The sequence below is a fragment of the Rhipicephalus microplus genome, chromosome 9, assembly GCF_043290135.1.
Source record: "Rhipicephalus microplus isolate Deutch F79 chromosome 9, USDA_Rmic, whole genome shotgun sequence".
Classification (NCBI taxonomy): Eukaryota; Metazoa; Arthropoda; class Arachnida; order Ixodida; family Ixodidae; genus Rhipicephalus; species Rhipicephalus microplus.
The window spans coordinates 24,681,328-24,698,348 of record NC_134708.1 but is presented as its reverse complement, the minus strand read 5'-3'; the positions used below and the strand labels follow the sequence as shown (position 1 = coordinate 24,698,348).

Here is a 17,021-nt window from a genome sequence, read left to right as displayed (position 1 = left end):
AGACACAGGTCACGCAAGCACTGCCCCCATCGCCACCTGTCCCTACGCCGCTGACCTACGCTGCCGTCGTTGCTAGACCCCCAGCCCCACCTGTCTCTGGCGCATACCGGGGCACCGGGTCCTCCTACCCTACGACGCTGCCTACATACACGGCACCCCATCCCGTTTCGCCCCCTGCACCTTCTGTCGTTAACCCATGGCGCACCTTGGATAATCGACCCATCTGTTTCGCATGCGGTTTCATGGGACATATAGCACGCTACTGTCGCCGTCGCAACTTCCAGCCTCCAGACCATGGGAATTCTGCAAATTACCAGGCTGCCCAGAATCCCCAGCGACCATCTTCTCCTATCACCGACTCATTGTCCCCACGACGCCCCGTCGATTCTCGCCGGTCATTACCACCCCGTCGCCGATCTGTCTCCCCGATGCTTCGGCGCACGAGCCCCGCTCGAGAGGAAAACTGACAGCCGCAGTTCCGGAGGCAAGAACTGCGTCGTCGTCGAACTTTCTAAGACCTCCTCTTTGTCCGCCCAACGAAATTGATGTGCTAGTAGAAGGTGTTGCTGTACGTGCACTTGTCGACACAGGCGCCGTCGTTTCTGTAATTAGTGAAAAACTGTGTCGCGATTTGAGAAAAGTTACAACGCCGCTTACGAATCTTGCTCTGCGTACAGCCACCTCCCATTTCATCGCGCCGACAGCTCAGTGCACAGCACGCGTTCTTATTCAAGATGTTTGGTACGCCGTCAACTTTGTTGTTCTCCCACGTTCATCTTACGACGTGATACTAGGATGGGATTTCCTTTCTACCCATCAGGCCCTCGTCGACTGCGCTCGTGCTGAACTCACGTTGACGAATCCGTGCCTTGATATCGACCACCACAGTCCCTCGAAAGTGTTTGCCGCAGCTGACGTCCGCATCGCGCCGTTGTCCGCCGTCCTAGTGCCTGTGTTTTCCCCTGCTGCCACTAACTCGACGCTCCTGTTCCAACCAACTATAGCTAGTGTGCAACACCGAACCATCGTCCTCCCGTTTGCCGTCATCAACTTTTCCAATGGTTCGGCGGTACTTTATGCGTGCAACGTTTCTGCTTGCCCGTACATCCTGCTACGCGGTGAGTGTCTGGGAAGCCTCGAGACTTTAAATTGTATTTTCGAAGACCCGATCTATCCAGACAAGCCATTTCTACCGACTTGTGCCATTACACCCGCAACTGACGCTAATGAACCTATGGATGTATTCCGCAAGTCCATCGATTGTAACCTCACGCCTGGGCAGCAGAAACAGCTGATCAAGCCCCTACAGCGTTTTCGAGCCTCGTTTGACCACAATCAGCCTTCCTTAGGTCGAGCGTCATCTGTTGTACACCGTATAGATACCGGTCAAGAGACGCCATTACGGCAGCGTCCATATCGTGTGTCAACTACCGAACGCCGTGCCATCAATGAACAGGTTGACGACATGCTGACACGTGGCATAATCGAACCGTCAAGCAGTCCCTGGGCCTCTCCAGTTGTGTTGGTGAAGAAGAAGGACGGATACATCAGGTTTTGCGTGGACTACCGGCGTCTCAACCGAATCACGCGCAAGGATGTCTATCCGCTGCCATGCATTGACGATGCCTTGGACTGCCTACAGGGAGCCGAATTTTTCTCTTCTTTAGATCTCCGCTCTGGATACTGGCAGGTACCCATGGCAGAGGCCGATCGTGAAAAAACTGCTTTCATCACGCCCGACGGGCTTTACGAATTCACAGTGATGCCCTTCGGCCTCTGCAACGCGCCAGCTACTTTCGAGCGGATGATGGACTCTATCCTTCGAGGCCTCAAATGGAACGTTTGCCTTTGTTATTTAGATGATATTGTCGTCTTTTCAACTGATTTTTCAACCCATTTAACCCGCCTCGAGAAAGTCCTCGCGTGTATTTCTGCCGCGGGGCTGCAACTGAATCTGAAGAAGTGCAATTTCGCCGCTCGAAAGCTTACGATCCTTGGCCACGTGGTTTCAAAAGACGGCATTCTTCCTGACCCTGCCAAACTTACAGCCGTTTCAGCGTTTCCCAAACCGACCACCATGAAAGAGCTCCGAAGCTTCATAGGCCTTTGCTCTTACTTCCGGCGCTTCGTCCGCAATTTCGCGACGATCATCGCTCCTTTGACCAAGCTCCTCGCCGGCTCCAGAGACCTTTCAGCCTGGTCTGCCACCTGTGACGACTCTTTCAATGAACTGCGCCGCCTCCTCACGTCGCCGCCTATTCTGCGACACTACGACCCATCGGCACCCACAGAGATCCACACCGACGCTAGTGGTGTCGGGCTAGGCGCTATTCTTGCACAGAAGAAAGACGGCTTCCAAGAGTACGTGGTTGCCTACGCAAGCCGAACTCTTAGCAAAGCCGAAAGCAACTATTCTGTCACTGAAAAGGAATGCCTCGCCATTATTTGGGCGATAGAAAAATTTCGACCTTACGTGTACGGGCGCCCTTTTGACGTCGTGACTGACCACCACGCCCTCTGCTGGTTGTCGTCATTGAAGGATCCAAGCGGTCGCCTCGCCCGATGGGCATTACGCCTCCAAGAATATAATATTCGCGTGGTCTATCGCTCCGGCCGGAAACATTCGGACGCAGACGCCCTATCCCGTTCGCCTCTACCCCCGGACCCGGACTGCTGCGAAAGTATAACCTGTGATGCCACTGCCGTCACCATCGCCGACATGCCATCTGAGCAACGCAAGGACCCTTGGGTTGCTTCGATTCTAGACATCCTAGCTGGGCGGACGGCTTCCCCCCCTTCTCGCACGTTGCGTCGGCAAGTGGAGCACTTCGCCACTCGCGACGACGTGCTGTACCGACGCAACTGCGCACCCGGTGGACGTCAGTGGCTACTCGTGATTCCACGTCATCTGCGATCCGAAATTTGTTCCACGTTTCATGACGACCCCCAATGTGGCCACGCAGGTTTCCTGAAGACTTATTCTCGCATACGTCTCCGATATTACTGGCGTGGCATGTACCGTTTTATACGACAATACGTTCGGGCCTGCTCGACGTGCCAGAGACGAAAAACTCCCCCTTGTCACGCCAGCGGTACCTTGCTACCCTTACCATGCCCATCCCGACCATTCGACCGCGTCGGCATCGATATCTATGGTCCCCTTCCCAACACTGCTGACGGTAACCGCTGGATCATAGTTGCCGTCGACCATCTCACGCGGTATGCCGAAACTTCATCCCTTCCCTCGTCTACAGCAAAAGACGTTGCGACTTTCGTTCTTCACAACATCGTATTACGTCATGGAGCACCTCGGGAGTTACTGAGCGATCGTGGTCGCGTATTCTTGTCAGACGTCATCACAGCATTGCTGCGTGAGTGCCACGTCGTTCACCGCACTACAAGCGCCTATCATCCCCAGACCAATGAAATGACAGAGCGCTTCAACCGCACCCTTGGTGACATGCTGTCTATGTATATCTCGTCAGACCACTCCAATTGGGACCGAGTGCTCCCGTTTATCACGTTCGCTTATAATACCGCCATTCAAAGCACTACTGGGTTCTCTCCTTTTTTCCTCCTTTACGGACGCGAACCTTCTTGCACTATGGACACCATTCTTTCGTACAAACCTGACTCCTCAGAGTCCACGACTTTGTCTCAAGCCGCTACATACGCTGAGGAATGCCGCCAACTGGCAAGAGCATTCACAACCCAAGACCAAGGACGCCAAAAGCACCACCATGACGCATCAAATAACACCACTTCCTACGATCCAGGTTCACTCGTCTGGCTGCATGTTCCCTCTGCTACACCTGGCCTTTCTACCAAGTTGGTCCCCAAGTATCACGGCCCATATCGTGTGCTACAAAAAACGTCACCGGTGAATTACCTCATCGAGCCACTGGAACCATCTTCTGACCAACGTCGTCGTGGCCAGGAAATTGTCCACGTCTCGAGACTTAAGCCCTGCTATGACCCTCCCGTGTTTACTTGTCCATAGGTCGCCAGGATGGCTCCTTATTTCGCGGGGAGTAATGTAATGAATTAATGAATCTGAGTAACGGACGCTCTGCGGGCAACGAAGAAGACGATGATGATCGGTGGCTGCAGGAATAGCTCGCGCACGCCGCTCGCCATTAGCCAGACCTGCCTGATAAAGGACATTTTGCCAAGCTACGTCTGAACCTTTCTCGACGTACAACACCTCTATTTTAAAAGAAACTCCAACCAAGCACATAATTGTGACCTTCGGGTGCTCCACACTACCGCATGAATTAGTTACCGGCTACCTAAAACTGTCTGTGAGACCCTACATTCCAAATCCGCGGCGCTGCTTCAAGTGCTAAAGATTCGGACATGCTTCTCAGAGTTGCCGTGGGCAGCTTACCTGTGCACGGTGTGGTACCACAGGCCATTCTACAGATGATGACTGCAAGGCCGAACCCCACTGCGCGAACTGCGATGGGGAACACGTGGTGTATTCCACATCCTGCACAGCATGGAAAGAAGAAAAAGAAATTATTACGATCAAAGTCACCCACAACATCAGTTTCCGCGAAGCAAGGCATCGGGTCTCTCCTTACTATGCAACAAAATCATTTGCTGAAGTGGTGCAACTGGGGGCAGCACCACGACGGCACCAGGTGGCTGCCCAAGCTACACACAGCGTGCTGGAGCGACCGCCGTTTGCCCCTACTGCAGGAGCAGCCAAGACTGCTCCGGCCTCGGCCAACAAGGCCCCACCACAGGCGTCGACATGCACTGGCACGAGCCAGGGCAACGGGCAGACTGCGGGAGCCCCGTTGACATCCGGTGTAGAGGGCTTGAAGGCTTCGTATCTTGAGCCGAAGCTTACAACGCCCAGGGATCGCTTGGCAGAACGACGGCCCAACGCTTCTCATGAAGCTATAGACACAACTGCCAGTCAAACGGCGCCTGCAGCGCCAAAGGAGCGGCGAGTTTCTCTCGACCTCTCCAAAAAGGACAAAAGACAAATTACAGGGCCTCCGAAAAGCCCCGTAAAATAAGTTTCATTTTCCATAACCTGAAAGGTTATGGTACCATTCTGTTTTGACTTTAGTATCACACACACGTCACCAAGGTTTTATCGCCAACAAATCAAGTCTAACTTTACTTTTCCGCTCAAGTTCACTGCCCAAAATGGCTCTTCTTCTCCATTGGAATTGTAGAGAACTCAGTCACAACATAGGTGACATAAAAGATTTGCGAAGTAGTCTCTCTCCAATGGCTATGTGCTTACAGGAGACCAATTTGGGAGAAAAACACACCAACTTCCTTAGAGGTTTTACCGTAGTACGGCGCGATCGCATCCGTGCTAGCCGGTTGTCCGGCGGCGTGGCTATTGTCGTCAAAAGTGGTATTGCAGTGAGATAGATCACCCTCAACAGTCACATTGAAGCCGTGGCCGTTACCATTTTAGCTCACAAAACTATCACCATATGTTCCATTTATATCCCCCCACACACGCATTTTACAACTAAAGATATAGAGCATATTTTGGACCAACTGCCTGAACCGTTTGTTATTGCAGGAGATTTTAACACGCACGGAATGCTTTGGGGAAGCAGTACAACTGACACCAGAGGACAAACCCTCAAAGATTTTATTCTGAACAATGACATATGTCTTTTAAATACTGGTATCGTCACCTACTGCTCCCCAAGCACAGGAGCCACTAGCTGCTTAGATCTAGCGCTGTGCTCACCGTCGCTCTTTTGCGACCTAAAGTGGAGCGTGATAGATAATGTTTACGGCAGTGACCGTACGCCTGCTCTCATAAAATTAACACAAACCCTCCCCACCACTCCATCCCGACCACCGCGTTGGAAACTACATCTGGCAGACTGGCCACTGTTCACTGAAAAAGCTGCCCTAGAAAAAGAGATGCTTGATGGCCTAAGCATAGAGGAAATGAACGAGACAGTCACCGCCTGCGTACTACTCGCGGCAGCCGAACAAACTATACCACAATCCTCCGGCGTTATAAAGAAAAAACTTAAACCCTGGTGGACAAAAGAGTGCATACAAGCTAAAAAAATGCAACACAAAGAGTGGGGCATTTTTTGTAAATATCCTACAGGAGAGAACCTCCTAGCATTTTAAAAAGGCGAGAGCGAAGGCAAGATTTATTCGCAGGCAGGCTGAAAAACTCTCGTGGAAAAAGTACATTTCATCCATTAACAGTTCCATCACATCTAAAAGAATGTGGGATCAGGTGCACAAGTTAAACGGCAACTACAGTTCATATACCATCCCCATTCTCTCAACCCCTGGCATCCAGACAACTTTAGGCGAGCAGGCAGACCTACTAGCGCAGCACTTTTGCGCTATTTCGAGCTCAGCAAACTATTCGGCAGCTTTCCTAAAACATAAACAATCTACAGAAAAACAAAAGCTTTCTATTACAGGTTATCACGACAGATCATACAACTCCCCCTTAACCCTACAGGAAATTAACAGAGTGCTTTCTCAAGGTAAAAAAACAGCACCTGACCCAGACAAAATACATTACCAAATGCTCGCCCATTTGTCCCAGGAAGCGGTGAAGGCATTGCTGCACTTCTTTAACACTATTTGGGTCACTGGCAGAATGCCAACAGAGTGGAAAAAAGCCATTATACCGTATTTACTCGATTCTACCGCGCCCTCGATTGTAACGCGCACCCGATTTCCACCGCGAAAAAAAAAAAGGAAGACATCGATTGCAACGCGCACCCATTTTTCTCGCTGGCCCACATGATCACAACACTCGAAAAAACGACTCCTTTCGGGAGCGTCTTCCATTTAAATATGAAGTACGGGCGAAGCTTGTGCCCATCTGACGTGTAACAGAGCATTGCCGTCACTGTAGTTTTACTGTGGACCGATGTCAGCACGCGAACTTGCTTCACCCCCTTCTTCTCGACGGTTGTGGTGCCAGGCATGTCGAAGTAAAGAGGCGTCTGATCGGCATTCCCGATTTGCGCAAGCAGGTAGCCGTTGTTGCGCCGCAAGTTTAGAACGAACCTCTGAGAACAGTGAAGCTTTTCATCGTACTCCTCCACAAAACTTTTCGCTTATGCATGTTCCCCTTCGGAGGGAAAAGCCTTTTCTCTTCATAAAGTTAGTTAGCCAGCACCTGCTCGCTTTAAACTGGCTCTGCATTAGACCTTTTTCTAAGACTAATTGCAGAGCCCGCACTTGGAGCAGTTCTGTCGTCACGGGCCGCTGTTCCGCTCGCTGCTCAAGCACATACTCGCCGAGCAGCTTTTTAATTTGCGGAAACTGACCCTGCTGTGGTCCACTGAAGCCTTTGCGTGAAGCTTTGCTGTCGACAATCTACTGCTTTTGTTTCCGCCGGTCCCGCACGCACGTTTCAGGAACTCCAAACGACCGCGATGCGGCCCAATTTCCGTCCGTTCCTGCACACGCGATGACTTTTCTTTTAAAAGCGGCATCGTGGTGCACTCGAGTTTTTGGAGTTGGCCCTTCCACGCCGTCGATGCTAATGCACTACTAGATGACGAACTCCTCGGCACACGTACGAAGTGCCGCACATGGGCAACACATAGGCAGATATGGCCGACGCGCCATGCCGACGCACGTAGGGGGCGGCCATTTTGGATTTGCCGATGGCAATAGATTGACCGTAATGTTTTTGTTCGTACTCGATTCTAACGCGCATGCGATTTATGAACTGGCTTAACCGGAAAAAAGGTGTGCGTTAGATTCGAGTAATTACGGTAATTCCATTTCTCAAAGCCAGAAGAAACCCTACATTACGAACAAGCTACAGGCCCATAACACTCACAAGTTGTATGGTGAAATCCTACGAAAGCGTTATTAATAATAGACTAACATACATCCTAGAAACCGATAACTTGATAGATGTCCACCAATGTGGTTACAAGAAAGGATGGTCCACCACCGATCACCTTGTTCGCCTTGAACATCCAGTACGAGAAGCTTTCTTGTACAAGCAGCACTGCTTAACAGTATTTTTCGATCTTGAAAAGGCATATGACACAACGTAGAAGTATGGTATCTTATGAGACCTGGCAGATCTAGGAATTCGCGGAAGGATGCTCAACTGCCTGTCCGACTTCCTATCGAACCGAACTTTTCTGGTTCGTTTAGGTACCACACTTTCAGAAACTTTTACTCAAGAGAACGGTGTGCCTCAGGGCTGTGTCTTAAGCACAACTCTCTTTGTCGTCAAAGTGAACTGTGTGAACCAGGTCATAACATCTACTCTTATGCACTCACTATATGTGGATGATCTCCAAATAGCGTGCCGGTCATCTAACATGGCGACGTGCGAGCGACAGATTCAAATAGCACTAAACAAGCTAACACAACGGGCTAACAAATACGGCTTCTGGTTTTCTGAGGAAGAAACGGTTGCTGTAGCGTTCTCCCAGAAACGAGGCTTACAACCAGACCCCGTACTCAAAATAAACAAAACAGTATTGCCAATAAAACAAGAACAGAAGTTTCTGGGGGTCGTATTTGATAAGAAGCTCAATTTTCTTCCACACATTAATAATCTCAAGGTGAAATCCAACAACGCCCTCAATGTCCTCAAAGTCTTGTCCTGAAAGCACTGGGGTTCCGACCGTAAGTGCCTCCTGCTCATCTACCGCTCTTTATTACGCAGCAAACTAGACTACGGTAGTATAATCTACGGTTCAGCAAGAGACTCGTACCTTAAGCGCCTAGACCCTGTCCATAACAAAGGGTTACACTTCACAACAGGTGCCTATCGAACCTCACCTATTTCGAGCTTATACGCCGAAAGTAACGAACCATCCTTGGAATATAGGAGAACGAAACTAATGCTCACGTAAGTCCTTAGATTTCGTTCTTCACCAGATCATATATGCCACAGTATTGTCACACGCTGTGACCTACGACAACACTATGCCAACAAGCCAAACGTAATTAAGCCACTAATACTAAGATTTGAAGAAAAATTTCACGCCCTAAATGTCTCTAGCGAAGCACTCTCCATCGCCAGAAGGCCACCCAGTTTGGCCCCATGGAGTGACTTCTCCGAATTCTTGGATTTTTCACTCTCACATATAAAAAAACAAAACACCCCACGTGAACATATACTACATGAATTCCTTACATTACAAGAAACGTACAACACTTACGAAGAATTTTACACTGATGGTTCGAAGACATCTGTTTAGGTCGGAAGCAGCGTGGTAGGAGCAACACACGAGCAAATAACTAGACTAGTGCAGTTCGTATCTATCTACACCGCTGAGTGCTATGCGTTATGGATGGCAGTACGATACATTATAAGCTCAAAACATAAGAAAGCTGTAATATTTACAGACTCGTTAAGCGCACTAAAAAGTCTCAATTATAAATCTCAGTATGAGCCATTCAGAGGCGATATTTTAAACATGCTATCCCACACACCTGATGACCACATCATATGCCTCTGTTGGGTCCCGAGTCATGTCGGGATCCCAGGCAATGAAAGGGCAGACCAACTAGCTGCAACAGCAAAAGAGGTGCGCGAGTCAAAAACTAACATACCTGCCAGAGATGGGATTCAAGCTGTCCGCCGGGCCACCACCTTTCACTGGCAGCAGGAATGGAAACCACGACAAAACAACAAACTTCACCTAATTAAACCTGTTCTTGGTGAATGGAAGACCTGTATTCATCAAGCACGTTTTATCGAAGTAGTTATATGTCGACTACGAATAGGTCATACGCACATCACACATAACTATCTATTGGCAGGCGAAGAAGCCCCAACATGCGATAAGTGTCAGGAGCAACTAACGGTAATGGACATTTTAATAGCTTGCCCACATATGGAAACATTAAGAGAAAAACATTTTCGTATGTTTTACAGGTTAAATATTCCCTTTCATCCAATGCTACTCTTGGGCGAAGACGCCCTAATACCCATAGCTGATGTGATCAGCTTTTTAAATGAAGCACAACTTCTGAACAAGGTCTAACTACACTAAACTATGCTACCACTAGACATTGCAAAACTTGACTGATGTGACTCGTAGCACAGCCTCTTCGGAGAGGCATCTGCTGCAGCTGGAATTTACAACGAGGCACTTGCCTCCCGGCCCTTAGGTATAAGGACACTGGTATGGCATTAGTGCTATGTAAAAGCCGTTACGGTTTTGACATAACCTCATGCACCAACCATACACATTGACCACCCCGAGCATCACACACATAATCTTAGAAGAGATATATACTTCATGCGTTTACGGAGCCATTCCTTTTAGGCCTTTATACAGCCACGCTTCACCGCTCATCATATCCCATATGTCATCGCCGTCAAGACATTTCAGTCATTGTCATAGCCCTGTCCGCTGTAGGTATTCTCACCATGAGTCTGGCGTAGCATAGCCTTAGTTGCTCTTGTGCCACAAAACCCAACATAACTAACTAATATATATATATATATATATATATATATAGTGCAGCTGTGTGAACAGCAAAATTTTGGCTGTGAAGGGAATTCGAACATTAAAATTTGAGCGCTCGGCACCAGCTCGCCCATCCATCATGATGGGGCTGGTGGATTTGATGTAGTACGTGTGGGCTGCGGCAGAATCCCAATCTTCAAGACCCCTCCCCCCCCCACCATGTATATTTGACGTCACTCTCAGAACAAAAAATTACGGCTCGTCGTCACTAGCCCTGCGATCATAAATGACAACCACATGTGCAGTGCAGGCACACACGTGAGCAGTGCGCACCTAATCCCAGCGTAACTATATTCTGCCGCAACCGCTGCGAACTTAAATGCGGTCCTGTCGAACGCGATTATCGGCGACCACAAAAGTACACGCGCAGTCATTGCGCACTAACTCAACCCAGTATTTCTTTCCGTGATGATGCGAGCCGAGATAGCAACGACGCAGGTCTTAAAATTACGCGCACGGCCAGCGCAGCGCGCACAAATTGAAAACAGAACTAGTTTGCCGCAACCACGGCACAGGAAACAGCAGTTGCTATCGTCTTGCTCATCGATAGCGAATACGATTCAAAGGTGTGCAGCTAACATAGTTGTAGATATAAAGCCATAAAACGACACGAAGCGTTACGGCTTTCCTGTCATTCACTTATGGCCACGGTAGTGCGGAGCTTCGTCACTTTTTCTTGCAGTTATCAGTTGTCCACTAGTGAAGCTTTGGCATGCTCGTTTGCGGTGCTGTGCACTCGGCGTGCCTCAAGGGTTGTCTGGAAAGTTTTCTTCTTTATAACCCACCTCTGCATATAACTGGCACCCCTGACCACAAACTGTGGGAGGAAGAAAAACTACCCACGTATTGACGCAAGGCCGCCTGCTTTGCATTGCCGCGAAGCCGTGTTGTGAAACCAACTTGCACGCCAAAATTTTCGTATAACCCTCTCCCCGACTTCTGCTCCAAATTTTCTGTATATTTTGATCACGTTATACGCGAGAAAATAGATTCACTTAGTGTTTGGCCAGGCACGTCTGAGTTGGCGAGAGTTCAATGCAAGCGCTTGCTGCCAAACAAAGGACTAGTCATAATCATCAAATCTTACCTAATTTCGTGGTCTATAGATGAAATTTTGCTACAGCGAAATTCCGCGACAACGAATTTTTTCATGCGTCTCGTCATTTTTGTTGTAGCAGGATTTCACTGTACTTGGAATAGTGAAATCTTGGTGTGAATTGAATCTAATCGGAAGCCTTATTAAAAAAAATATTTGAAAGTTTGAATATTCACACACCCCTGAAATACGTGTCTATATGATGAAGACAGTGATGTGTTGGCCCGGCTGCGTGTTCAAGACCACTGTGCATAGATGTTCACTCGTTCATTGCACCACATGCAGGAGGGTTCGCAGTCCTCGTCGAGCTCTGAGCTGGGCCGAGAGGCGCCCGTGTGGATTCCCGACCAGCGGGTGACCATGTGCCAGCTGTGCACTAGCGGCTTCACCTTCACCCACCGGCGGCACCACTGCCGCGCCTGCGGCAAGGTCGTCTGCGCCACTTGCTCCTCTCACCGGCTTCCCCTGCCTTACCTGGGCAGTGACAAGCCCGTCCGCATCTGCGACGACTGCTTCCGCTCCCTCCAGTGTGGCGGTGAGCGATTCTGACCGTTTATGTGAGGGCTTCGCATTAGAACAATTAGAACAGGGGTTCTCAAAGTGGTCTCCGCAAAACCTAAGGCCCCTCCTCGGGGTTACACGAGCCACTGATAAATTTTTCTTAGTTGTGCACTCGCCAACTCAACTCACTTAGTTGGCGATCCTGTGAGGTAGGCCTAGCTCGCTCAACAGTCGGCGTGCTTCCACTTGGGCCATCTCGGTCGATATGGCGCGACCCCTGCTTCACACATCTTCGATGAACTTTACTAACTGTACTTCCAGATCAGGGTAAACGCCGTTCTTAGGGCCGGGAAATGACCTGCTATCGCAGTGCGTGGCTTATAGGCCGTCTTTCCTCTTTCTCCACAGTCGCACGCAAGGCTCGTCCACGTTGTGCTGTCTTCCCGCTTCGCAAATATTCGAACTTCTTGGCGATGTCGATGATCTTTAAGCTTTTGCTGTGCGGTGAAGAACTGCCGCCGCACGCTACTCATGGTGACTCAATAGATCGAGTTGAGCTTTGCGAACAGGTCGAGATGTAGAGAACAAGTGAGTAGTATTAGCGAGGTAGAGAGTGCTCACACTCGGCGACAACTTCATGCTTTTTCTTGGGAGCTCCGTTATGACCTCGTGGAAGCAATAGAACCAAAATGGATGCCTGCTACAACGCCAAGAAGTAGTACTTAAGTTTACTGATATTATCTAATTTGCCTTGCTGAAATAAATACTGCATTATTTTATTACGGAACCCAGATGGTTACAGTAAGTTATAGATAAGAAGCAGGTATTGTTCACTTTACAAATATACATTCCCTTTCTTTTTATTTCTTAGACAACACCACATTTTTGGCAAGCTCTTTCCCAAAATAAGCATGGTGTCTGTGACATAGGGGCATGTGGAGGGTGGTGGAGGGTCACTGTGCAGCCACAAACGTCAAAAAAATATATATATATATTTGTAATGTGACACTGAGGTTTACACTGAACAGTCGAATCATCTGTCCCCAAATGTTTTTCTAGATGCTTCAACGATGAAAAAACCTGGAAAAGTCAGGAAATTTTGATTTTTCTGGAAAAGTCATGGAAAAGTCGGGGAATTTTTGAAAAACCTGGCCAGGTCTTGGAAACTGACAGCAGTTCTGTGCGGCCGTCCTAAAAATAAGCATTACCATTGATCAAAGCTTACAATGTCTCTCTTCCGACTACAACTACAGTGAGCGGCTAAAAGAGGTGTGAGAGAAAAAAAAAGATAGTGCATAACTGTTGATTCTTAGTGCAAAACTCGAAAGGATACACTGACGTATGGAACAGAAAGTTTACTGACGTTTCGGCACCCAATATGAGAGAGAGCCTTGTTCACAATAAAAGCCATAAGAAGGCACAGTGTACCTAAGTATGCCTAAATACGGGACGTAAGCAGCGAGAGTACATTGTCAAAAGTGTCCCATCGCTCCTGTTCAGAGTATGCACAGTCTGTGTCTGGATTCTAGGTGCAGGCATGATGCAAGCTTATTTCAAGTGTGGAGCGTTTTAAAGTCACACCTACTCTCAAATCCAGCGTTGGCGGTGGTATCTACACCCTACTGCGCATGCTTGCGTCTCGTGCCGCATGCTCGCGTCTTGTGCACATCTGTACCACTTCTGTAAACCCGGGTAAATTTCTCATTGCAGTTTCGCGAGATTGTGTACATCTGCAATTATTTTTTAGCTTGATGGCCACAGAAGAGTTCCTAAATCAAGGTAACGTGCCAACATCCGTGATTAATCTGTGAAATCAAGGTAGCTGTTGCACTTTGACAGATTCCTTCTTGCCACCACATATTCGAACATCGGCATTATAAAGGCCGTCCCCAGCTTTCATTGCAGTCGTCCGAAGACTTCCATTGCACTTCAAACGTCAGAGTCCAGAGACTTAAAATGCAAACATGAATGTGCTCGTCGGAAAAAGAAAGAAAATTTTTCATTGAGGCTCTGTTCTTGCAATGTTGTCGTTACTCGTTGTCAAGGCAAGGTACACAGAATAAGTGAGTAGTGGTTATGTATTCTTTTTTTTTGCAGAAAAGTATATTATAGTGGTGCGCAAATCAGGTAGGGACGCAAATCATTAGTGAATACAGCAATCCAGGATGAGTCAGATCTAGTCCAATCCACATCCTAAATAGTTGAGTCGGTAAATACAGCAGTTCAGGTTGACCTGATTCAATTCAATCCAATCCACATCCTAAGCGGCATGGGCTATAGCTATTATAGAAAACTAGATTTTACTCGATTGGCAGAATCGGCCGGGCTTCTGTGTCCTCATTTCGCACGGATGCTGCGATATGGCACCACTTCTGAATTTCTTAGCAGCTTTGACTGCGATGTTGGACTATCGCGGGCTCCTTCAAACTTTCATCTGTGGTTACTTTAAAGTGGTGTGTTTGCTTCGTGGCTCTTCCGGAGAACATCAAAGCGCTGACTTGCTCACTGCTTGGCTCAGGGGTTTTATTTTGGCCAGTCATACATGTTTTTTTTTTTTTTCACGTTTACCACACGTGCTCAGAACGTTCTGAGTCTGTCTGATAAATATATTTACTTATTTTATATGGAGCGCCTGTTTTTTTTTTTTACCACTCGAGAGTTTGTTTCCAGTGCACAGAGTTTTCCAAGCAGACGTGGCGGTCATGGAATTTGCGTTGAATCATCATGGAAAACCCGGAGAAATCGGGGAATTTAGAAATATCAAATTGGTAGACACCCTGGCAAGCGAAACCAAAATCGTTCGCAAGCTGCCGTACTACTTTCGGGGCAACACGAATTTGCGGAAATTGCTTCCATGTCAATTTCTACATTGTTTAGGGGCTTCATAGCACTACACGCATTGCTGTGAAGCAGCACTATAGAAAAAACTCCGCTTATCATTTGCACCCTCACATTGCAACTGAAATTTTCGGGTTTTTGGTGTGAGTTATATGTGTGAAAACCGGGTCATGAAATATAGCTTATTACGTAGTAAATGAATTGCAATAGATATAGTGTTAAAAATGAATTTTTATAACAAATTGTTTGATATAAAAAACTTATTTTCATGTAAGGTGTAACTTTGTTATGGTGTTTGAGTGCATTTGTTTTACTTAAAGTGTGACAAACAGTTACTAGAAAATTGCTCAAATTACCCTGTTTCATAATTTTGGAACTTTTTGCCTGCTGGATGCATGCAATCCCTGACGTATTCTAGAACTTGAGGGCAATGTTTTCAGCAAACATCGCTGCAATGCCTGTTTCAACCCGCTGACGATGTTTATCTATTGTTCTGTCTTCCGTAGGCGAGCCGAGGGACCACCCGGAGGCAGATGGGGATGGTGACCAAGGCCAGGCGAGAAGGAAGAAGTATGGCGGCGTTCTCCAGGTACGTTTTCGTCTGCTTGCACGTCTGTGTGTCAGACGGGGATGACTTCCGACAGTTGAAATGAAATTGCCACGCCTCGGTCTAGTGGCTAAGGTGCTTGACTGCCGACCACAAGGTCGCGGGCTCGATCCTGGCCGCGGCAGTCACATTTCGATGTAGGTGAAATGCTATAGCACCATGGGCCGCACGATGTCAGTGCACCTTGAAGAACACCAGATAGTCAAAATGTTCAGGGCTCTCCGCTATGACTTCTCTCATAATCATAAGGTGTTTTTTGGGGATGTAAAACCCCTAATATTATTACTAAATTGCCACACTGGGATATTAATTCAGCAACGTTTGTCTCATGCTGTACACCCAAGCTTAAGCATTTTACGGGTGAAGACTCGCGAATGAAAGCACGAGTCTTCACCCGCAAAATGGAAAAAAAACGGGAGGGTGTCCTTGGTTTTGCTCTCACAGAGTGTGACAACGTAGCACGATGATTCACCTTTTTTACGATGCCATGCTCACGTGCCCTTCCCCTAGCGGAAATGTCGTAGAATGCCTCAGTGCCTTGGATGCTTTCGCTCTGGCAATACCAGTTCTCTTGCACTAGTCTGTCTGTACGAGCTGGTTGGTACCTGTCCAGGGAAGGCGAGAAAAAGCATGAGCAACAGGAACACGGGACAGAGATGAACTAGGCGTGGAATCGCAACCCCAGTCAGCGGGATTGCAAGTCGGCACTTTGTCTTTGCCCCCGTTTGCGCCGTTTATCATTTCCTGCGCCGGTCCTGGCCCCTACCGAGACCCTGCCGAAACTGCAGCGGGGCAGTGCAGAAAATCCAAAATGTGGATGGACCACGTGTTGATCTCGAGCCAAAGCAAGAACATATTCCTTTTGCGTGCGATCGTCCTAGCCTTTGGGCGGTACCAAAGCAGGAGTGCTCGTGCAATATCCCGCAACACTTCACAACCGTGCAGTGCGTTCCTTAATCCTCTTTTTTTGGTCTCCCGCAGGAGGTCGCGGCAAACGATCTGGGTTCGTCGATAAGTGGCTACCTTCACCATTGGTCGAAGAAAGCTTGGAAGCGACAATGGTTTGTCGTCAAGGAACACGTGCTGTACGTCTACAAGGCAAGCGAGGATGTGGCCGCGCTTCGGACGGTGCCGCTTCTCGGTTACCAAGTGGGTGCAGTCACCAAGGTGCGTCGCATTTTTTTCTTCTGCGGCAGTCAGCGCATTGAGGCCTATGGTCCAAGGATCAACCTCCCCATTCTTCAGTGTAGTACGCTCGTATCTCGGTATAACGAACCTGGATATAACGAAATACCGGTTATAATGAAGTACATGAAGAATAGTCTTGTAATAAGTACAGTGTTAGAAATAAACCTTTATAACTATAATAAACTAGTTTTTATGTAAGATGCAAGTTTGTTACAATGAGGTTCGACTGTACTTTTCCTAGTAACCATGAAATGATTTCACTACCAGAATTTATTGCCTCCGGAATTGACTGCTACAAAAATCTATAGAATTCATTGAA

General features: G+C 48.1%; 1 protein-coding gene across 8 annotated transcripts in view; it reads left to right on the top strand.

Moving 5' to 3' along the window:
- Positions 1-17,021, top strand: part of LOC119163616 (uncharacterized) — a 68,531-nt gene that overhangs the window by 44,935 nt on the left and 6,575 nt on the right. For all 8 annotated transcript variants that reach the window (XM_037415655.2, XM_075873335.1, XM_075873334.1 and 5 more), the window contains 3 exons: positions 11,854-12,103; positions 15,414-15,496; positions 16,496-16,681. In XM_037415655.2, the coding sequence (XP_037271552.2) occupies positions 11,854-12,103; positions 15,414-15,496; positions 16,496-16,681 (519 nt within the window). The remainder of the gene's footprint in view (positions 1-11,853; positions 12,104-15,413; positions 15,497-16,495; positions 16,682-17,021) is intronic.